Below are 24,976 nucleotides of genomic sequence, written 5' to 3'. Positions count from 1 at the left end.
ATTTGTACAGTTTAAAGTTGTGAGTTCAAAGACATTAACACTGTAATGCAACAATGCCCTTGCCTTATAATTTATGGCAGTTTCAAATCAAACTCATCAATTATTATTTTTTTTGAGTTACTAATTTGAAAGTTTTTTGGAAACGGGCAAAAATCCAAAAAACAAAACAAAATCCAATGAAATGAAATGATAGAATAAAAAGTAGCTACTAGGACATAGTAGTTTAAAAAAATTATGTCATCAGTGACCCTTGCATGCATCATAAAGAATAATCAGATGCATTTTGTGTTGTTCCCTTTTTTATTGTTTATATGCCTCTTTGCTGTTTTGGCCTGTATTTATTTTGCTTTTCTATCAAAGGCATGATGAAATTGACAAAAATCATTGAATTATTGTGCTCTTTTAAAAGGAACATTCTTAACGTAAAAGCTGGGGCGAAAGCTTGCTGAAAGTTCCAAAAGCATGATGGCTGGGTGGGTGGTGGGGTAATGATAGAGGAGGCCCTGAACGGGGTCATAAAGCCTGTGTGCTGATTCTGTCACCAGAAGATTTACACACACACACACACACACACACACACACACACACACACACACACACACACACACACAAGCATGTGATGTACTTACAGAAGGCGTCCATCACATCTCTCAGAGTATGACTCCCCTTGGAAATTGTCTTTCTCTCCCTCTTGTTATTCCTCGTTGTATTTTTATTCTCTAAGTGTCGCTATCTCAATCACACAGAGTGGTCTACACCATTGTTATACCCCCTCTTAGTAATAACACAGTGGGAAACAGAAAGTTTTTTGTTTTTTTTTAGTCCCTTTCTCAAAGTCACAGCGATTATCTTCTCGACTGTAATGCCACACACAGACACACACACAGACACCAGCCAATGGACACTGACACACCATCACTAGGTTTCCTTACATGGTAGAAGGGACTCGTTTAGCGTTTTGTCATTGACGTATATAAATATGAGATCATGACTGTGTGACAGTGATAATAAGATAAGATAAGATAGAACTTTATTAATCCCTCGGGTGGGTTCCTCTGGGAAATTCGACTGTGAGTTGACTTGTTTTTGTGGTGGTAAACTAGCTTGCAGGACGGATGACTACTTGCTATTTTTTTTCTTCATTTATTTATGTTTGATCAAGAAATAAATGTTAATAATAAATGTCAACTATGTTAATACTGGTGGTATTTTCTACTTCTACCCTCATAAAAAATGCAACATTTTTATGCAACTTATTGCTCACAAAAAACATATGACAGGGTTAGGGTTAAACACTGAAATATATATTTGGCAAATCACAGCCAATCATAATGATTTCCTTATGTTGTGTACTGTGCTATCGAGCTAAAAAGCATCCCAGAAAACAGTTTAGTCTCTCACCATCTTTTTTGGTGGTTTTCAAAGAGTTTTAAAAAAAGAGGCCACATTGCCAGCAAAGTCTCTTTCCATGAGGCTTTCCATCTATCTCCTCGTGATGAGAGAGCACAAGAGAGAGAGAGAGAAAGGATTTTAAGTCTGCTGTTGGTGTTGGCGGTGTTTAACAGTGTCGGCTTCTTGATTGACAGATACTGACTCAGCGGGAGGCAACATGCCAGAGAGAAGGGAAGAGAGGGAGGAAGGGAAAAAAGAAATCAACAATATTGGAAGAGCAAGAAGGGGGCTGGAAGACAATTTAAGCGGAGAGAGAGGCAAACATAATGACAGAGAAAGAAACAAAAGGGAAACCGCAATGTGCTTTACAGATCTTACTCACAAAGATGCACACATAATGACAACCAAAATAACATTACTCTTTGGAGAGCACTGCATTTACACATTTTGCATATGGGACTATGTGGATTCTGTCTCGGTGTTATATCTGTCTCAGTACAGCATTCAGCTTCTAAATAACTACATAAACGGAGCTGTATGTTAAAACCAAATCATCATATTATTAGAAAAGTAGATTCTATTTCAGGACGTCGGTGACATCTTCGTGACAGAGCTGCTCAAGCCTTTGAAATACTAATGGACAAACTCTACAGAATTCTGTGTGGGGTGTTTTGTTCAGAGTTAAGAAAGATATACTGTAATAATAAAAATTGTTCAACTTGAATATTGAACATCTGAAAAGTCATGGGGTGTCATGAATCAGTGTGTGGGAATCTTTGCCAGCTGTCAGTGAGTAAGTGAGATGAGCGATGATTGTTGAGCCTCTAAACTACAGCTCATAGCTACTGTCTAACCAGCTATCAATCATATTTTACTCCTATTATTATTACAAAGCTGTCATCCCTTAATAATTTACAGATACTGGAGGTTTGAGCAAATACTGTAGAGCAGAAAGCATTAAGTCAGTTTGTAAGACTTTAAATATAAGGGTATCGCTGTTTGCACAATGCAGAAAAAAAAGTGTTGTATCCATTCAAATATTTAAGTGAGAATATGTCTTCTTAATAAAGATGATAAGTTGGTGGGCAAGAACATTATAACTCAAGCCTCATTTAATGTTGCCTGTCTTAGAGCTAACTCTAAAATGAAACTAAAATTGATTCTGAAACAGTACAGTGTCTTTTTGGTGTAAGCATGCAGTTCAGGTCTGCTGTGAGTGTGTGGCAAAAAGATAACATTTTTCTAACCATTATTTAACGATTTTGAGTAGCCAAGCAGTGTAAAAAGACCTTCTTCAATCATCTACCTGCTAGCAGCACATGATTATATAATAGCATGAGAGGACACTTGCTCCATAGTGGGGAAACATCCCAGTGGGGGGAGTAAACTTGCCAATCAGAACACAATGCAGATTTATTTATTTAATTCTCTGCCTGCTGTTTTTTTAGCTCTTTTTCAAAATTGAATTTTTTTTCTGGTTTTTCCCATTTTCCTTCTCCATTTTAATCACCCACTAATTAGTCTCGTGGGCCCCGAACAAACGAAAGACCTCATTCGAGGTAGATAAATCTAGACAGAGACAAATCTCTGTCTAGAGACAGTTTCGTTTCTATAAATAGAGATGACTGTAAAACATCCCTTTAGCTCCAAAGCAGGGTTTCAAAAAGCATAAACATCAGAACAACAGGATAAACAAAAATGAAGGAGGGTAGAAAAGAAAAGGCTTGTTTCTTTATAGTTTGCTGACAATCCAACATTGTTACAAACTATGGCTTGAATGTTTTAATTTGGTGCCAAGTGGTGAAGTTGAACAAGTATGGTAATGTGGTGGGTTGATACGTGTGTTAAGCATTTACTTTGAGCTCTGATCTTAACCAGTGAGTAGATGCCATTATTTAGGAGCTGGACTTCTCAGTGATAGTGCTATCATGTTGTCTTGTTTCTCTGTCCATCATAAGAAGGGTAGACGAGGACACCTGTTTGTGCTTTTACTTAAGAATGTGTTTGACCAGGAGAACAAGACCTGTCCTTTTTAGTCTTCTCTTTCTACACTCGGCCTACAGCAGAACCTCTTGAATCTGTTGGAATACTGAACGGCTCACTGCAAAGGAGCCCCGTTTGTGTGTCTGAATATATTTAGGTGTGACCACATTGTTTATATTTGAATACATCCCTGTGTGTTTGCTGGTGCATGTAGCTGCAGTGTGATTTTGTGATTGTGTTTACTTGTTTGTGTGGATTTTTTTTTTTTTTGGTGTATACATGTGTGTGTGTGGTAGAGGTGGTGCGTGTGTGTGTTGTCCATTCCAGTGGCTGAACACCTGAATGCCCACAGTGACAGAGAGGAATGGCAGGCTGTCCAAACCAACAACCAACAGCCAACAGCGAGTGCTCCCAATTCAGTTGGCTTAGTGTTTTATCACACTAGTGCAAACACACTCACACAAACACATGAAAACAAAAACAAAAAACAAATGTAGCATTGCGACATCAATAGTATTTTGCATGCGTAAGCGTTCAATCCCCTGTTATAATGACCAGCACACATCATAACAACTGATGCCTATAGTGCTGCTACTGATTTTGTTTGTGTATCCTTAGTTAACAAGGAGAATGGTCTTCCTAAAAGGCAAATAAGTCTGATATTTTTTAACTATCATAGTGAATAATGAAACGATAATGGATGGTGAGAAAACTGGTTGCTTTGGATATGAAATCAAAACAGACTGTGATAGAGTGAAGAAATGTATACATGCTTTAAAGTTTAATTTTACCTGGGCCAACTTTTATAAAATGGAAGAGGGTTTAAAAAACAAAACAAAATAAAAATAAATTAAAAAAGCAAAAAAAAAAAACAAACCCTGGGTCCGCTGTGCCTTTTATTATGTACAGTAACATATCATTTCTTCGGAGAATCTGGTCAAATCTTTGTTTGCAAGAGAAATCGATGAATTCCAGATTGAATGGTTGATCCCATTTAGAAATTCCTTTTTTTTTTTTTGAAACCATGGACACTCTCCTTTTCAGGGTAAGGTGATAATGTAAAGTTCAACTTAGTATGAATGACCGTTTCAAAAACCAGCATCCATCATGGTACACAAGTGCAAGTGGTTTATCACATGTAGTAGAAGCACAATGCCAAACCATATTGTTTTCACATGTTTCTATAATTAAAGACTTTGTGTGCTTAGCTAACCTTTCTACATTTGTTGGAATAATTGTTGCATCTTCCATTTTTTAAGACCACAAAATTTGAAAACCTTGGTAATTAGTAATACATTTTGCTTTAATGATAAAACAATTTGTTCAATTCAATTCAATTCAATTCAATTTTATTTATATAGCGCCAAATCACAACATAAGTCGCCTCAAGGCGCTTCATAGATACAGAGAAAAACCCAACAATCATATGACCCCCTATGAGCAAGCACTTTGGCAACAGTGGGAAGGAAAAACTCCCTTCTAACAGGAAGAAACCTCCGGCAGAACCAGGCTCAGGGAGGGGCGGCCATCTGCTGCGACCGGTTGGGGTGAGAGAAGGAAGACAGGATAAAAGACATGCTGTGGAAGAGAGACAGAGGTTAATAACAGATATGATTCAATGCAGAGAGGTCTGTTAATACATAGTGAGCGAGAAAGGTGACTGGAAAGGAAAAACTCAATGCATCATGGGAATCCCCCGGCAGCCTATGTCTATTGCAGCATAACTAAGGGAGGATTCAGGGTCACCTGGTCCAGCCCTAACTATATGCTTTAGCAAAAAGGAAAGTTTTAAGGCTAATCTTAAAAGTAGAGATAGTGTCTGTCTCCTGAATCCAAACTGGAAGCTGGTTCCACAGAAGAGGGGCCTGAAAACTTTGTCTCCTCAGAACTCTAAAATGTAATGGTAAACATGTCCCTGTCCTGCCTGTTTCATTCATTGCTCTCTGACAGATACAGTGGCATGCCCACAGCACTTGAAATTCCACAGCAGCAGTACCAATCAGCTATGCATGCATGTTAAATTACGCTTTGATCTGGATTTCAGCTGTGAACCAAAATTCCCAAGTTTCCTGATTTTCTTTTGGCAAGTCCATTCACTCTTCTATTTATTATCCACCCTTGCCCCACCCCACTGGAAAACGTTCTACCTGGCACACTGCAGTGAGAATGCGTGTTCATACGCTGCCAGAAAAATATGGCGACAGTGTGAGTCGCAGACGAGGAAGGGAATGAGACTCGCTGTCGTTTCGATTTCACAAGGAGGATGTCGAACAAAATGCGGTAATTTGCAAAACATGCCGTAAAACTATTGCTGCAAAAGGTAGCAGTACCACGAATTTATTCCACTAGCTGAAAAGTCATCCACTGCACAATTAAGACTATTTTAAACTCCACATGTCAACGTCTAACCACGCACCAAAGAAAACGCTAAATAAACCAGCTATGATACCTGTGACTGTTTTTATAGACACTATCTGGACTTCTGTTTCTGTCATTTGCAGGCATTAGGGCTGGGCCATATCATACCGTTCACGGTAATACCGGTATAATGTCGGGCAACGATAAGAAAATGAAATATCGCGATAGAATATGGGTAAAACGCGCATGCGTACCTTTGTTTTCATACGCACATGGCGGAAAAAGCATGGCGGCGACAGAGAACGAGAAGGGCGAAAGCGGATCGGTGAATGAAACAGATGAACCAGAATTGGTTTGTAAAAATGCTGCAACTTCAGTGGTGTGGAACTGGTTTAGCTTTCGTCCGTCAGATACACAACAAAGCACTATTTTTGGTAGCGCATGCTAGCAGGCCGTCGTTATTACCGTGTTGTTTGGAAAATACGGCACACTTAAAATCAATCCTTTGGTTTTTCTGAAAATCGACAGTGCCCCTTATAATCCCGTGTGCCTTATGTATGAATTCTGGTTGTGTTTACTGACCTCGAAACGATTTTATGTCGTACACGGCGCTCGAAAATCTGTCAAATGTTTTAGTACGACTTTGCTAAGCTACGAAGCCGCACCGCTTGATGGATTGTTGGAGCATTACGGCTATCGTAGGCAGGAGCCTCGCGGAGTGATACATACCGTATATTGTGTGTATAACCTCTTTTTAAGCATGGTTATGCTGAGGATATGTTGGCCAATTTCCACTGGAAATGCCTTTTGGTTAAACTTGTCAGCAAGGAACTTGCATTTGCACTGTTACATTTTTATATAACTTTAATGCACATAAAAAACAGCTGCTTGTTTAAGTGAAAATACGTTGATTTATTTATTTTTTTTTTGCATGAATAAAGTTGTGGAGTTGTAAAGTATTTTGTCTAGTGTCAATTATATCGTCGGTTATATCGTTATCGCAAATTTTCAAATGTATATCGTGATAAATATTTTTGGTCATATCGCTCTGCTCTAGCGGGCATCACATTTTTTACTTTACAATTTCATATGTAATAAGCACAAAAGAACACCTTTTTAATTTCGGTTGTTTTGTTTTGTCTCGTCAATTGTTGCTTATCTGTTTTGATTTTATATACTGTTTTGTTTGTTTGTTTGTTTGTTTGTTAATTAGTTAGTTAGTTTATTTACTTGTTTTAATCAATTTTAAATCATGCTTTTTATTTGTTCTTGTCTCTGTAAAGCACTTTGAATCACCTTGTTGTTGAATTGTGCTATACAAATAAACTTGCCTTGCCTTGATGTTGTTTTTTGTTACTATGATCTTTTGTTAGAGGTCAAGTGTTGACCACAGAGAGACAGATACTGTGACAGTATTGTCATCTGTGAAACACCTCTGTGTGCAACTGATATTGTACAAATAAAACATTTCAATTCATTTAGATTTTTTGTTTTCAAAGTAGAAAAAAATATTAATTATTGGGACTATAAAACACAACTTTACTGAAGGCTATTTTTGCCATTATTAAAATAATATTTTCTATGACATTGCTTTCAGTCTGTACTGAACTATAATCTGGTATCTGCAAGGAACCCACAAGACCTCCATATGAAGACAAATTTGCGATTTTCTCATGTCATAATGGATTTTGAATGTCTCTTTTTATGCAAAATGTCACTGCTTGAAAGATGAACTACAATATAATGGAAAGATTTTTTTCTAGTACTATCTCCTGTCCTCTAATTCTCATTATTAGCTTTTTGTAAACTAATGTTGTTCATTTTGGGCTGCTTCTTCTGGGAGGTTGTGGGGGTGGAGATGTCACATGGATGGATCACAATCATATTTTTCTCCTGTTCATTTTTCTCATTTGTCGTCTCTTCTCCCCACTGTTCATATCCACGTGTCATCTCCTATCAGCTTTTTCTCGTATTTTGTCTTCTCTTGCTTAAAAAGATAGATAATATGATGGCGCTATCGTAGTATGTACTTAGGTTTGTCATATACACCACATCCACACCAACCTCATCATGCTGGCAGTTTTGTTCATAAGTGTGCAACCTCTAATTTCTATAGTTGAACTTATATTTTTGAATATTTGTCAATTGTAAAAGTCAAAGTGTTGTTTACGCACCTCTACAACACATACAACAGAGAAAATGAAGCAGACTAACTGAATTGAAAGAAATCACTGTTATGGAGCTGATAGTGAGCTATAATGGTATCACTTGCAATATAGCTATAGTGCCTCTTGTTTTTACAGCTGTCATGGCATTATGATATTAATAAAGTTAGGTCACACAGTGCAAGGCCTCTAGGCTGTGGTACACTATAGGATTGATTGATGGCTCTCTTGTCAGTTCAATCTACAAAATGCATTAGAAGAGAAGAAGGGACGAGTGTAGGGCAGAAGATGTGAGGGGGAGAAAGGGGAGAACAAAATTGATTGATTAGCAACAACGAAAATAGAAGAAAAAATGCAGTGAGGAAGAAAAGAAGGAAAATTTAAAATAATCTGCTAAAAAGGAAAATAAAAAATAGTTTTATATATAGCACAAGCTTATTTTATGTTATTTTGCTCAATTTATGTTACTTGATAAGAAAGGAAATGTGCGTTAGCAAGGATAACTGAAAGAGATAAGTGAAGGAGAGGTGAACAGGAGAATAATAAAAAAAAGAAAAGATTAAGCAACAATTTGTTTTTCTTTTGGCTTTTCTGTAGCAAAGGGCCTAGTGGGCGGACAGACAATATTTTGTCAGACTGCCGAGTTAGACTGATAACCTTGGATATCTCTGAGTGAAATGAGACATAAATACACTTGCAAGACAATGAGTGTGTCAGTGAAAGAGTGTAATGTGGGGTGTTCACAGGAAAATACACAGTGACAAATGGCACAGTCACAAAACTGACCACACGCAATTAAGCAGTGACATTATGCATCTGACTGCCACCTGTGGAATTTAAGAAAAAACAAAAACACATCTGACGTTCATTTTACCAAGTGACAGTGTGGCCCCAGTGAAACATGCAAAGATGATATATACACATCGACGAACAAGAATATCTATTGATTCCCATTCTTGATGCATGCATGGAGAAAAACGATAAGCACTCTTGGTCAGTACAGACTTCATTAAAGTTCAGTACACACATATCAGCACAGAGCTACACACGGTGTGCTATCGATTAAGTGTGGACTCTGAATTCAGAGATAAAATCATCAGCAGCCCATTTCTCTGTCCTATTCTACAGCGATGCTGTGCTATTGATTCATATGCATTGTGTCTGCACACACTGAACAGATGCACCCAAAAAGAGAAATAGCTGAAACTGCTGTGTCTGTTGCAGGAGATTTCTTTTCACTGTGAAAAGGCAAAAAATATTGTAATCCATTAGCCCATTTGACAGATATTAAGCCCTCATTGCACTTGGCATTAATATGTGTTGCATACCCAAATTACGCTTGGATATAAATCAGTTGGGTTACATTTTGATAGAAGGTTGAATGCTTGTTTTTTTATGCACATCTAAAGTAGCCTCAGCTTTTCTTTTGCCAAAAAAAAGCAGATTGCAATATCTATCACATCCTTTCATCACCTCATTTAAATCTGGTATTCAAAAGTGTTTTTTTCTTCCTCCATTTAAACAAATATTGGCCTTAAAACTGACATGATTGCTACAGATGCTAATGGTAATGTTGATCTGCTCTTGACTCAGTCTTGGGCACAATTCTGCCTCATATTGATGTACTTCTGCTTTCTCTTGTCACAGTTTATTCATCCAGTATTTTTGTTAATTTAGTTGGAAAAGGGTTCCTGCCATGTAAAGGAAAGCACAGTAATACTGCCGTGTGATGACGCTATTAGATTATAGTTAATTAGAGTAAGATTTTGGATTAGATTAGTTAATATTGGTTTGGTTAAAAAGTTCTACTGATATCCTAAAATTCTGGCCAAGGGCTGAGGACTTTGGAAACACAATAGCTGTGTATGAGTTCAGGGGCTGCATCCTTCCGCATCCCGGCCCATGTAGACTGCGAAGGCCGGGTCCTCCGAAGACTGAGAAGGCTGGAAGTGCAAAGCTGTGAAATGGGATGGTCTAGCCTTCAGATTTGCGTCACAAGCAGTCTCGGTGGAATTTAATAAACTCAGCCGTCTGCTCCTTGCTATGTAAAGTATAACTGGACACTGGAGTAAATTCCCTACCATCCCACACTTCTGTTCAATCTGTTTTCTTTTTGACGTCTGTACAACTGTGTGAAAACTATAACTTTAATCTCAGCCACACCGATTTACTCAGGAACAAATAAAACACTGAAAAAAGCCAAACAATAACATTTTTAAGTTATCTAAGTGACTTATATATCATGTTTCATCTGATTAGCAAAAGACAGTCTGAAAACGATGTGCTGGGAGTCCGGTGTCCTCGCCAGCTCTCCGAAAACGTCGGAGCACTTTTCCAAATATGTGATGTCTTGATAATGTCTATTGTGTGTAAATGGTTTGGTCAAACCACTATAAAGGTTACCCTCCTGTGTCTTTGTGTTTAGGTCAGTTTGTAAGTTAGGTCGTGTCTACTTTGTGTGATTAGGTTTCTGGAAGTTACTTTTGAGTAGCGTTATATTTAGTTGACCTCTTTTATGGGCCCGATTATTATATTTAGAATTTTATCTCTTTAAACTTTTTGGGGTTAAAAAAAAACATTCTGAAGATATTTTTCCTGTGTCCTCTTTGTATTTGCTGCTTGGTACACTGGATACACTGGATTTAACTGAATCCAATAAAAAATACTATGTAATGAATAATTTAAATTAAAATTTATCTTATGCCTCATCTTATACTTAGTAATCTTCATCAGTTTGAGGGGCAAGACCATCTAAGAACTGGAGTTTAATCCTTAATGGAAAGAGGAAGAAAACAGTGCTGTTTCCCAAGACATCAAAGTAAATCTTCAGCCACAACATGTTGTTATTCTGACTCATAAATATTAAAGAGTCATTTTTTACATTATTACATTATTTTCAGTGCTAAAACTCATGGGTCAGACAGCCCTAGCCTTAAGGAGACAGAGGAGCTGAGGCCCCACTATCAATCCTCCTCAAGGTTAAGCTGTTAGCTTTAAAAGCTTGTTAATGTTTTTTTTTAGACTTCCATGGTGTTTATACACTGTCATGGCATGAATAACTCAAGCAGACCTTGGGGTTTGCCTCTTACGTATAAGAAACAGGACCCCTGTGGAGACACCAATCACAAGCTGATAGTTGTTTTAGACGCTCCTCTCCCCAAAATGAAACAATAAAACTTAGACAAGCAAAGCCTGCATTTCTTTTTTTCTTTTTTTTCTGCAGGCTAAGGCAAAAGTCAGCATTTTTTTGTTTATCATCAAGGCTTGTTGGGTATCATCATGTGAGACTATATAGAGAAAAGGCATTGCAGGGGGGAAGAAAAATCAACAGTCACTGAGGTGTTAAGGTCATGCAGTCTCAGCAAATAAAGACTTAATGTGTGTTTGTGTGTGTATGTGTGTGTTTGTGTCGTGTGTACGTAAAGAGAGAGACTGATAAAGAGGAAGAGAGAGATGTGCAAAAGTGAGATAGGAGGTGAATTAGGGAGAAAGCATGAAGGAACCAAGAGGGAATCTGAGGTATAGCGAGTGGGGTAAAAGAGTCAAAGAGAGTTAGGGAGTCAGATGGACAGAGATAATAGTGCCTTGCAGCCAGTGTCCATATCTCTTGCCACCAATGACTCCAATTGCTGCACTACAACTAATGGACTCTGTCCTCCTCTACCATCTTATCTGCCCTCTCTCTCTTTCTCCAGCCTCCCTTCCTATCTCTCAGTACTCAATGCTGTGCTATCTTTCCACTTTACAGCTCCACCTCTATCTCATTTTTATCATGCTTTGGTCTTACTCTTTCTCTCTCCTGTTATCTCACTCTCAAAACTCTAAAATGCTTCCATTCTTCCTCTTTTTTGCTATCTTATGTTTTTTGTATTTTCTGTTCTTCCTTCCTCCAAAACGCTGAAAGTTTAGCCTCTCCTCTTCCTGTTGTTGCTTATGCTGCATACAGAGACATTTCTGAACAATTTGATGCCCTACACAACTTTTTAATGTAACACTTCCTAATAACGACTAAGACTTTCTTTTAGTCATTTCCAAGTTATCATTGAGTTTTATTATGATAAGGTCTAATGCTGGAGTTTTTTGTTGTTTTTTTTTATGTATCCACATCTCAGGGTAACTTATTTCTAGTTTTCTTTTTAATGAGCTGCAGTTATAATCAGTATGAGATTGGCCCGGATCTAGCGCCTGTGGATCAGCTCCAAAAACTCTTATTTTGGATGCAAAATGTAGAGACCATTTAGCTTATGCGTTGGCTAGATCTGACTGTATTTTAGTACACACCTGCAAATAAAAGACAAATCACAGTTATATGGTGTAATAGCTAATACCGATTGTACATTAACAGTGTTCCTCCAACTGGAGGCATCTGGTACAGGCTTACCTATGCCTTAAAATGGCCACAACACTGACTGAAAGGGAGAAATAAGATTCCATTAATTGCTTGTTTTTGAATTTGTTTCTTCACAGTCATAACATTTCTCCACATTTGTTTATCATCCTTGTATAACTAAATGAATACAAACATTCACAATAATAGACAACATATGTTCAGTATTTTACTAGGGCATCTACAGCTGACAAACAGGGATAATAAACCCTCTGCATTTCCATTTCTTAAAAAAAAATGTCAGTATATAGATATTCTTCAAATAAAATTGAAGAATGAGAGAAATTTCTCAAAAAAAATGTTACATCTTACATGTAACATTATATTTGTGTCTCCCTCAGATGACCCAGGAGCAGTATATCCTTGCAGCACAGCCCAACCCCCTCCACCAGAGAGGGGCTTCAGTTTGTGGTGCGCAGGTTTATCCAGCAGTGGGAATCTATGGCTGGAGAAAGAGATGCTTGTACTTTTTCATCCTCCTCCTCCTCGTCACCATGATTGTCAACCTGGCACTGACCATCTGGATTCTCAAAGTCATGAACTTCACTCCGGTAAGAAGCGCGTGTGTGTGTTTATATCATTAAAGTGCCAGGATGTTATATGGGCTTGTGTTTATGTGGGGGTTTATGTGAAAAATCTGAGAGAGTGCATTTAAAAGGGCTTCTGTAATGTAATGGAACATGGGAGTGATGATAATTTATGTGTGTGTGTGTGTGTGTGTGTGTGTGTGTTGGGGGGAGGGTTCTTTCTTCAAATTAAATCTTAATCAGTTGTCTTCACTCTATATGAAGTTTGTTTAGTCAAACATATATTATTACGGTTACTGATTCCACTTCATTGTCGTTCACATGAACACATTGTTCATATCTTTGTCCACATCTCTTGGACCTAAGCAAATACCTGCATAGTGGCTGACATTGAAACTATAAACTCTAGATTCATGTTCACTGTGGGAGGACACAATAAAGTAATCCAGGAGAATCAACAAAGACATTGAAGGCTCATCCCCAAACCTGTTTTTCTTCATTGTGTATTCAGTATAGGTGGTATTAGACTTTGCTCCTCTGTTCCATCATCACTGTAATTTTAACTATGTCCTTATTTTTTGTGTGTTTTATTAATCCTGTTAATATATACACACCAAGGCTCATGTCCTGCTTTGTAAACACTTTCTAAGGCTTACATCATACACACATGCAATATCCATTATTGCCCCGGGGCCTAAGAAACTACACTGTGATAGTAGAATGTGAATGAGGCAGAATTTGACCCCTGTAAACCTCTAGTAAAGTCTTTCCACATAATGCCTTATGTTTCAGTAAGCAACTTCAGAATATTAAGATGGGAGAAAAAGGGTCCGAGAGGTGGATGGGTAAATGCCTCAGGGAAGACACAGCAAGCAAGAAGTATAAAAGAGATGAAGATATGGCATAGGCCATGCCGTTTGTGTGAAAATAACAGAGGCAGATACAAATATTTTTCACAGACAATCCTCAAAGAATTCTATATATCAAAATAAATACATTTATAGTCTTGTAAAAAAGTAGTTCGTTCAAACTGCCTGTTAGAGGTGTGACTGGTGTTATGTGATAGGTGGGTGCTAAGGAAGCTATTCAGTAAACTCGACTCAGGTGGTTAATTGTACTAAAAGCCATCTATGTTATGTATTGTTTATATGTGGCACCAATTATCAGCTATGTCTATGAATGATGCATATGATACACATGATGTTGTTTTTGCTGCTGCAGAAAGACAATAATTAATTTTTCTATTTTAAATGGACGATTCTTCAGGGCCTGGAAGCATGGCTATTTCAGTGTCTCATGGAGGGAGGTGGGTGGTGGATGAGCTGACATATAGTCTGACATTCAGTCACTGGTGCAAAAACTTGTTACCAAAGTATACACTAACACATTCCAGCCTGAAAGTAGTTCAGGTCAGATTTTAGCAAAAAGCAATAAGCAAAATGCTAAGTCAAGAAGACACAGACGTAATATTGGAAAGGAGTTACTTATATCTGTGATAGATAAATAAATCAGACATGGGTTTATCTAGCATCCAGACTAAAACATAGTGACTGTATACCACATTAGGATCTGTTTAAATAAATAACAGGAGATGGAGCAACACACCAACACACACAGAGGAAAGTTACAATTAGCAATTTAGACTATGAAGTGCCAGTGTAATAGCTGCATGATTTCCCTGCCAGCTTTAAGCCTGTTTCTTCAGTTGGTTTAGAGATAGAGATCAACAGATGAGATCACAGTTGGAGCAGAGCAAAGTTATAGTTTAGACTGTGAAGTATTAGTATTGACTGCAGTTTTGAAGCAGAAGACCTCGGGCGCTTACTAATTTCCTCCAAAAAAAAAAAAACATTATAGTGCATAAAAGAGTGAACAGTGTAGAATTTCGCCTTCTAAAAATTCCAGGAGAGGATTGTTGCTCACTGGAGAAATCTGAATATTTTTTTGGAATTTCTTATGATTTACTAATTTCCCTTCTAACAGCCAGCTCTGAGTCTTCAGCTGGTTCAGAGATATGGATCGACTTATCTGAGAGGAGTAGTTTGTTAGTTTATGAAATCAATGAATAATTGAAAAAATAAGCAGCAACATGGTCACGCAGCACCCTTTTTCTTGATGACTATAACTTGTTTACAGAAAAATGCAACCATCAAGTATATTGCTTAAAATGCGCAGTGCATGATTTAGACCTCAAATCATGGTGCGAATAGCTAAATAGAAAAAGACTGAATTTATAAGTGATGCAATTCTCCATCATAGTTCTTTGCTTATTTGAAGATGTGTATTTATATTTACTGGAGCACAGCTGTGTGACAAATTCAGTCTGCCAGCAGAGAAATTTGGCAATATGAGTTTTTAGTAATTTAGCTGCAATCTGGCACAAAGTGTACTTTAAAAAGTGTTCATGCTGTGCTTACCAGGGAGCCTCCATTGTATTCCAAAAAAAAGCTGCATGTAGTGCAGTTACTGTATTAGTGAGCAATTCAAATACAATGGCTTTAAAAATTCCATTAAAATCAAATGTTTGCGATAAATTATTGAAACTTTGCTAAAGAAGTAAAAAAACAACAACACTATTTTCATCATGTAAATAACGTGCCTGTACTGTATCATTGTAATCACAGCAAAGTAAGTTCAGAGGTAGCTAATATATACCATTCAGCCACAACTTTGAAATCACTGGTTTATTCTTACATAGGTCCCCTTTGTGAGGTCACAAAGGGGCTCTGCAGGTATCTTGTGGTATCTGTCAGTGGATGTTAGCAGAAGATTCTCTGGGGTGTATTATGTTGACTGATTTTGCAAGCACAGTTATCTGCTATTATTTTATAAGGCATATGCCATAAGAATAGAAACTCTTTAACTTACAAGCTCAGAAACACCAATGCACAACTAAATTTCCCTTCATAATTCCTAAATTTCTCTTCCAAATTTGGCTAGTGGGAGTTGGCATCATGTGTGGCCCAGTGATTGTCATTTTCATCATCACAATTCAAATCACATCTAGCTGGCCACAGTATAATGATGGCCTTTCTCAAACTCTTTGTTTTGTTTGGAGCTGCCAGATGTGATTGCCATTGTGATGTTTTGGGAAGAGAAAAAAAAAAGAGATTTGCTTTTGAAGAGACAGCTTTGGCAGTAAATTGGAGAGCAGGGACTGGTGGGGATATAAGTTTATATGTGTGTGTGTGTTTGTATTTGTATTTGTTCAAGAGAAAGAGAACAAGAGAGAAAGCGAAGCTGAGGGAGAAAGAATATGTGCGTGTATTTGTGTGTGTGCCAGCAATTATTCAGCAATTGTTCATGCTGACGTGTGTATATGTCTGACGTGTGTGTGCCTTTTCATGCCTGTGTGTACCGATACTCACATGTGATTGTGTTTATGTTCTCCCCTGAGTCCTTTGGGCCTTCACAGCAGAGAAATTCAATTTCAGTTGTCACTCACCAATCAGCCTGCCTAATTCCTGTCTGGACTTGAGCGTGGTGTGTTTGTGTGCATGTGTGTGTCTTAGAGTGTGCACTGTGTAGAGTGAGTGTTTTCTTTTTTGCCTGCTTATTCTTTTTGGCTAAGCATAATGTAATTTGTAATGTGCTGCCTTGTGTGCTTCCATAATGACCTCTTTTAATATGTGCGTAAATTATTAAAATACTTCTGCTACAACATTAAGCCATAAACCAGATGCGATTTTACAACACTGAGAATTGCATTTCAACTTTGGCCTTACAAAACCATTGTCCAGTTTTGCTAAGTGTGTATGTTAAAACAGCAGAATTCGTTTTTATAGTGTGGTTGAAACTCCTGAGTTGAAACATTTATGTGTAACTTTGTGCAGAAGCTTTATTCTTTCACCACACCGAAGCGATAAATAGTCTATGAATAACTATAAAACTGTCAGAGGTCTGCAGTGTGTTTCAGCATTCATACACACACACACACTCTCACACACACACACACACACACACACACACACACAGCTTTTATGCTGATAAAAATTTTACTGGCAGTGAGTGCAGTGGGCTTTTATTGTTTTTAAGTCCTGATTGGCTGCCAATCAGTGGGGTCATAAAATAAAATCGTATTCTTGTGGTACTTCTCAGATCAGTGTCACAAAAGGTTTTAAAACAACAATTGGAAAATCTATAAAAATCGCCATCATTAATTAGCAATGTGGTTATAGCTACATAAATAGTTTGAAACAAAAAAATACGACAGGGTATAAAAGAGGCCAAAACAATTCTAGCTCATGTATCTCATAAAACTAAGGGAACAGACAGACAAAGACAGCAATGACTACAGGTCAGGGTCATCAGCTTTGATTGTCGTATTCTGGGCTGACGTGACTCCCGTTAATGGCTTAATTTTGCTGTAAACTCAGCCAATTTACTTTAACCCCCTGAAACCCACCAAGATCCCAGCCAGGCACTCCACATTTCTCCTTAAAGGCCTGTGACTGAAAGTTTCTAATACTGTCTTTTGGATAAAAGCATTTTTGTACATACTATATTTTAACATACTTGAATATCAATACTTAGCAATGAATCAGGAATTTAAAAATGGGCCTGTGTCAATAAGATATTTTGCAGTAATTTATATTTTTACCTCCTAGTCACCACAAATGCTCTGGGTGGCATTCATCTGAATTAATTACTCCTCTGCTTACCTTTATTATTACCATGCACAGTGCAGAGTGTAAATGTTTATTTACTCTTTGATGATGGTGATACTGAGTTGAGTTGTTGAGGATATCGTGAGTTTTCAGTAAGTGCTGCCGTTTTTGCCAGAGTTGACGACTGTTCATGGGTGTTACTGAAACTTTCTTTGAAGTGGATCTAACATAGTCAGACTTGGAAAATTAGTTTATAAAGTCTCATATGATGCGATATAATTAAATGTTGATGCACATTTTCCTGTTTATGAGCCCTGACTTCAGTATTTTATCTGCATTCCATCTTTTCTTTGTATGTGAATACTCACTACAAAACTAAGTTGAGATTTTGGGCCTTAACGTCACCCTTCATGAATGTGCGCTGTACACTGTTTCAGCATGAATTCCAGAGTAAACATTTGAGCAAGCATCTTCATTGACTTGAGATTGCTTTCATTTTCAAGATATGTATACTAGCTGCCTACCAAGAAAAATGTTTAACCAATCATGTTTGATGCTCACATCTCCACAATGAGTTACTGAGATGCAAGACAGTTTCAGAAGATCTGATGTGCAGTAAGCATTGGGTCCTTTAAATGTTTATGCCTTCATTTTTTGTCTAAAAAATCTTTATTATTGGTAAATTATTTCAAAATGTTTACTTCAATTACTTCAACTAAAGGAAAATTAGACTTACCTCATTGAAAATGAGGTACCAGTGCTTATATGTAAATAAAGATGTGTTGTTCTATGCCAAATTAGATTAAAGGGACGAGAAAGAGTGGAAAGCATTCTCTGTCTGAAGCTTTTAGTCAGTGCTGTTTAGCAGAATGTTTGTCATTTCCTTCAGGCAAACAGAGCAATAGGCACATGATCTCAATTAGTGGATGGATTGGTCTTTGCTGTCACAGCTGCATTGCAGTTTATGTTGATCAGATGTGCGTGTGTGTGTATGTGTGTTTCATACTAGACTTGATATTGAAAGCTTAATTTCTTTACCAAAGGAAAAAAAACTAATCTGAGTGATTAGTGTGGTAAAGAGAGACGAGCGATGGAAACAAAGGGAGGTTTGAGTGAGAGAGGCAAGCAGAGGAGATGGTGAGTGATGTATCGAAGAAGACGGGAAAAGGAAGGAGAGGGAGTGAAAGGAGGAAGTATGTGTTCGTGTCGTTTAAATATCGTCCCATCATCCATTCTCAGCCTCTCTCTCCTATTGGCAGACTCTGGGGTCCTTTGGGACTTGGAGAGGTGTGTATTTCACCATCTCATGAAATGGAAGGGAGCGGATGATGGGCTGACAAAGACAAGTGTGTGAAGCTTGATGTGTGGCTGTTAAAGTGTGGCATATATACATATATATATATATATATATATATATATATATATATATATATATATATATATATATATATATATATATTAGGGGTGCAACGATACACAAAATTCACGGTTCGGTTCGGTTCGATACTTTGGTATCACGGTTCGATATTTTTTCGATACAAAATAAAATGTTCATGCCTTTTTAATTTGTCATTTATTAAAATTATAAATATATATTTTAACTCAAAAGTACATTTTTTAAATTTAACCCTAACCCTTGTGCATGTTTTTTATTTTGACAGCGAATGCGCACCTGCGGACCACTTATGTGCAGCCCTGGTTATTTAGCTCATCATATCGCAGCCACAGAAATTATTTGGGGGGGCTAGACAGCATGGGGCTAGACAGCCAACATGTTAACGAGCTAACTGCGCTAACACGCTAGCTCCCACCAATGTAATTGAGCATTGCATAGCACATCCAACATACTGTTTTACTTTAGTCCATGAGCGCTTACCTTCAGGGTCATACGTCACATGAAAACCAAAATAATTCCAAACGCCAGATCTGAATGAGGGTGGGGGAGGTTCAGTTTGCCATGTTGCAAGGAGAGCTTAACTTCTGCCTCGCTAGCTTGCCCTGCGCTCTTCCTTCTGACTATGCTGTCTGTGTGGAGCGCTCAGTGGATCTGCGCTCGACAGTGCAGCCTAGGCGGAGTAGTCGAACGCAGATTCACTGAGCGCTCCACACAGACAGCATCGTCAGAAGGAAAGTTGATAAAATAAATTACAAATGTTGTATTGTTCGATACATATGCGTACCGAACCGAAAGCACTGTATCGAACGGTTCAATATCGATACGAATAGCGTTGCACCCCTAATATATATATATACACATATATATATACACATATATATATATATTTACCTATTCGGAACCATGATAACAGGGTTCTTGCTGATCGGAGCTGGCTTGGCCCTGACTTATCGGAGAAATAAGAGAGCGGAACCAGCTGTTCAAACTCCCCCTAAGCTGACCGCTGGAATTGAAGCGATGGGACGAGGCACGGCCTCCCACACCGAACGCAGCATGGTTAACACCTTGGAGACGCTTACAGCTGCCGTGAAGACTCAAACTAACACCATTGAGCGTATGATGGGATACCCTTGAGCGAAAGTTGGATAACATCGCAGAACGGCTCACTGCAGCTGTGGGGTCTCAGAACCAAAAGAATGACAACACCACGGAACAGAAGCTTGATACCATCATGGGGAGGCTCGCAGCGCTCCAACGGGAAATCGAGGCCCCAGTGTCAGAGTGCTAAATTCGCTGCTCGCATAAAGGAGAAATCAACAATATTCAACATTTGGACACCACGGCGCCAGCTGCTAGGCCCAAGGCTGGAGCCCACCAAAACAACTCCCTGATAACGACTGTGTGATGACTATTCTTCCCATCCCATGAAGGACACCTGGATCGGCTGGAGGACTGTTTACTTAGCCTGATACAGCGAAGGACACTGTCTCAGCTGAACTATGGACACGCACACACATACACTTACACTGATAAGCACGCACTCATCCCCCTCCCTTCCAAACGCCTTCGATGCTTGTTCCTGCGGGGGAAGGCAGCGGGTCTGCGTGCCGCGCTGAAATGATAGCATGGTGCAGGACGACTGCTGTGTTCCTTCGAATCACCCCCCACCCCCCTATCCATCCCCTGTGGCTTGTCATGTGCTCTGATGTTGTGATGTGGACATTAATGTGCTCTCTGTGCAGAGGAGTTTTTTTGTTTCCTGTTCTCATGCTGTCCTCCCATAGGTTGCCCAGCGTGTGAAGAGGTCTCTTTTTTTCCTCTTGTACTTTTCCCAATGTTGTGTAATTTTTTCAGTGTTATTCTCCCAACGCTGCCGGTCTCCGACTGTATTCCCTTGTGTTGTCTTGTTGTTGTGTGTGTAAGTCGGGGGGGGGGGGGGGGGTCCTATTCCTCTGTGGGGCAACCTGCATATGGCCAATAAAGCATTCATTCATTCATATATATATATATATATAAATTTTCTGTGTGGATGCTATTTTTATATCTTTTTTTTTATAAGTTCTTTTAATGAAAGTCTTCTCATGCCCCATAAGCAGGGCCGGCCCGTGGCATAGGCCATATAGGCAAATGCTAAGGGCGCCGTCCATCAGGGGGCGCCACGCCAGTGCCACAAATGTTGAAAAAAAAAAAAAGTTGGTACTATTATTTCTAAATACAAAAAATAATCCCACGTTAATTAAAATGCAAAGTAAAGCTCATTTAATAGAAATATTATTTGTTACAACATTACACTACACTGCTGATGTAGGGGGGCGCCACCTAAAATCTTGCCTAGGGCGCCAGATTGGTTAGGGCCGTTTCTGCCCATAAGACTTGTGTCTGGGTACTGGACCACCTCCATTTTGACAAAATCATGGTCCCTCAACTTGAGTTACTTTTTTTGGGACAGAGGATGAATTCACTAGGAGACATATGATGGGTGAAGAATGTTTTTATGACCAAAAACCTCCTGTATTTTTAATGTTCTCTCAGGTAGCTCAAGATGGTATGCTGGCATGCACCACAGTTAATATCGTTTACACTGAATGTTTTCCCTAAGTCTAGTCTCACCCTTGGAGACCACTTCATGATGCACAACCCAGCAAATGGTGAAGAATATAATGAGCACTCTCCTGGTCTCACTCCTCACCTGAGGCACTGCCTTTAGCTTTGGAAACTGTGGACTCTATAAGAGAAAACTGCTTAAAACTATTTGAATGTAACTTCCACACAAAAAGTCGACTTAGTAGGAACCAGAAGTTGCTTCTTTTCTGCAATCACAGTACACAGAGAGATCTAAAAATAGCAGCTAGGTATGCACCTGTCTGGACATGCCCAAACAGTTGCCCGTGAATGGTAAAGGCTTTAGGTTGTTAGGACCCTCCTGTGTGCGGGAGGTTAGAGTGAACTCCCATGACCCCAGACCAGCTGTACTCAGCTCCTGGTTTAGACCAGCCACTGTTACCGTGGCTCTTCACACCTGCACTGTGCAGTTTATTGCTCACACACATACAGACACACATGCATGCACACATTTTTCTCACTTTGTCAGTAACAGTGCTGACCTCAGGTAATGGAAGAGTCTAGCATGAAATACCTTGTCTTCTGGTGTCACAAACACCCACACACACAAACAAAAACTAGAGTTAATGTGACATATCCATCAGACTGCTGACATATCTGATGTTAATCTCTCGAATGGCCAGTAAACACCCAAACTCACATACTGTGCACATTCTTACATGAAAGAAATATAAGTAAGGTTTGATATTTTTCCCATTTGAAGTAAATTTTATGTCAATATAAATTACTGTAAAAAAGTGATTAGTGTGGTAAAGAGAGAAGAGAGAGCTAAACAAGTTATATTGTTTCTTTTGCTCAAAGTAGGCCTTTTGGAAGATTTGGAAGACTAACATAAATGTGATTTACTCTCACAGATAACTTACTTCGAAGGATACTGTACATTTTCTGTCATTTCTAGCCATTTAATAAACAAAATGGTTGAAATGTCCAATTTAAGGTACAACACAATGTTGCAAAATGTCTGCCTCAGCAGGTCAGTGTCACCTCATGCAATATACAAAAACTTGCCAGATCCTAATTTGATCGAGTATTCCCAGGGTACAACAGATCAAGACCAGTCCACCGTGGCCCGATCCCTGCAACCTACATGACCTCAGTGATCACCTCCTAACATCCTGGTGCCAGACATTATGTAAATACCACTTCATTTGCAATAATCGGGGGGGCTGCACAATATTAGACAGGTGGTTTTAATATTCCAATGTTGCACTGATAAATGAAGCTTATAATACAAGTGGTGAGATTCCATGAGCACTGTGAGCCACTGTGAACACAGAATACTGAAGCTCATCAAGCTCATCGAAGCACTGTCGCCACACAGTTTGACAGACAATTTTCTGAGAAAACCACTCCAACAAAGAATGCACAGCACCAGGGAGAGGGGGAGGAAAAGAAGGAGAATCTCCTTGATTACCACTTTGGACAGAACAAAGACATCTTTTTATAGAGTCAGCAACATTTTAAGTTTAAACTTAGAGAGAGACAAGAAATATAACATTGAATCACTGTGATGTGTATTTTTATGCATAGACCCAAGAGTATTTTTGGCTCTGTAAGACAACCATGGAGTTTCTGCATCTTTATGTAATGTATAAATGTGAATCAGTCAGCAGTTTAGTCCTGGTATTTCCAGTAGCAATATTTAAAATAATAATAATAAATAAAACAACAACGAATATGCAGACATAATCACAGGAGACCTCTTTGTTTTCTGTCCAGCTCTGTAAATTCAGTACGTGAGTGCTTGAACAAAGAAACCGGATTGTTCAATTTAGTGTGTAAGTGTGTGAAAGCAAATTACCCAACAGTCAGCAGTTTTAGCCTTGTTATCTTAGCTGGCATTCAACCAAAGATATAAACAATGATAAATAATGAACACACACTCATGTTAATGGACTTTGTTTGTGTGTGCGCGTTTGTGTGTGTGTTCGATGGAGATACTCTGAAATGGCACATTTGTTTGTGTGTATGCATCTTCAGGGAAATAGAGGTTTGCTGTTAACGTTTATGCTGACGTCCTAGGTTGTTTGCTTAGATGTTTGTATTTTTAACATCACATGGAAAGTTTAAAAATAAACTACAATCCCTACATTTATTGTGAACATTACCTTACCTTGATTATTGAGAGATGAAAGAGTATTTTTAAATTTGGCATTGCAAACAGGCAGCAGTCAAATATAAAAGGATAAAATGGCTGAGAACATTTAAAATTTTTTCTTTTACATTGTGTTGATAATTATTGCAGAAAATGCATAGGCATGCCTGGGCAGGGATAGCTCAGTAGGTAGAGCGGTTGCCCCATGATCGGAAGGTCAGGGGTTCGAATCCCCTGAACGGCTACCCTGAGGTACCCTTGAGCAAGGTACCATCCCTACACGCTGCTCCCCGGGCGCTGCACTGGTGGCTGCCCACTGCTTCACTGAGTGAATGGGTCAAATGCAGAGAAGAATTTCCCCACGGGGATCAATAAAAGTGTACATTATTATTATTATTATGTTGTATTGGTCTCCAAACTGACGTTCTGTAAAGATGCTAACCAACACTCACTTTCAAACAGGCACTCACTGTGACTGTGGCACTGCTGTCGTACAGCTGTTACTCTGATTCTGCTCCCAGATTTAAAATTCCCATCTGAGTAAAAGCAGAAAAGTTAAAAAACAAACAGAGAAACAACAGTTGAAATATGTATCATGTTTTGCAATGCCTTATGACTGGGAAAAATATCTTAAACTTGATATAAAATATATATATAAATAGACAGAGAGATCTCTACTTTCAATGAAAATAATATTTATTTAAAGAGAAACAGATGACCATATGAAGTAAATGTACTAAGACTGAGTGTACCTGGAAGGGAGCTAAACTTCAGCTGACACTTTGCATTAAATTCCTTAGTTGAACCATCATATGTCTTATTTATCCATTAGTAGAAAATATACAGATGTGATATAACCGGTATGGCCTTGTAGCGAGAGCTATCATGAATTGGTGTCAGATGTATTCCACATAGACTGAACAGATGCATTCTCTGTTCCATTGTGCATTAAATGATTTCTAGAGGAGATGAAACTTTGAAAATCCCCAAGGGGAAATTGGATCATTGCAGCGGCAAATGAGATACAGCGAAGGAAAAATAGGGTTATAAATAAGAATAGAGCCAATTACAAGATTTCAAGTATAAGAAAGCAGATAAATACAGTGTGTCAGCATATTCAGCAGGTATAATAATGCTGTATGAGTTATGGTGTAACCAAAATCTCCTACCATAAAACCAAAAAAAGTCTCTCTCTCCCTCTCTCTCTCTCTCTCTCTCACACACACACACACACACACACACACACACACACACACACACACACACACAATATGGAGGACTAGGTGGAGTGACTTCCAAGTTAGGTAAGTGGCTACAGTAGATCCCAGCAACAATATCTGAGATCTCTGTCCAGAAGAGCGCAGTACTAGGAGCAGGAAAGATACTGCACAAGACCCTTAAGCTCCCAGGCCTCTGGCAGACAACCCGAGCTTGAAGGATAGAC

The 24,976-nt window shown here is 38.6% G+C and overlaps 2 protein-coding genes across 3 annotated transcripts in view; one reads left to right on the top strand and one right to left on the bottom strand.

Moving 5' to 3' along the window:
• The window catches only part of LOC309708419 (zeta-sarcoglycan-like), a 370,409-nt gene that overhangs the window by 186,511 nt on the left and 158,922 nt on the right, over positions 1-24,976 (top strand). For both annotated transcript variants that reach the window (XM_082536450.1, XM_082536451.1), the window contains exon 2: positions 12,627-12,836. In XM_082536450.1, coding sequence (XP_082392576.1) covers positions 12,627-12,836 — 210 coding nt within the window. The remainder of the gene's footprint in view (positions 1-12,626; positions 12,837-24,976) is intronic.
• The window catches only part of LOC309708639 (uncharacterized protein), a gene marked incomplete at its 3' end in the record, with an annotated part of 227,642 nt that overhangs the window by 163,724 nt on the left and 38,942 nt on the right, over positions 1-24,976 (bottom strand). The gene's annotated exons all lie outside the window — the stretch shown is intronic.

This window comes from Aulonocara stuartgranti (assembly GCF_965226115.1).
Source record: "Aulonocara stuartgranti genome assembly, chromosome: 6".
Lineage (NCBI taxonomy): Eukaryota > Metazoa > Chordata > Actinopteri > Cichliformes > Cichlidae > Aulonocara > Aulonocara stuartgranti.
This window is presented reverse-complemented; position numbering and strand designations above follow the sequence as displayed.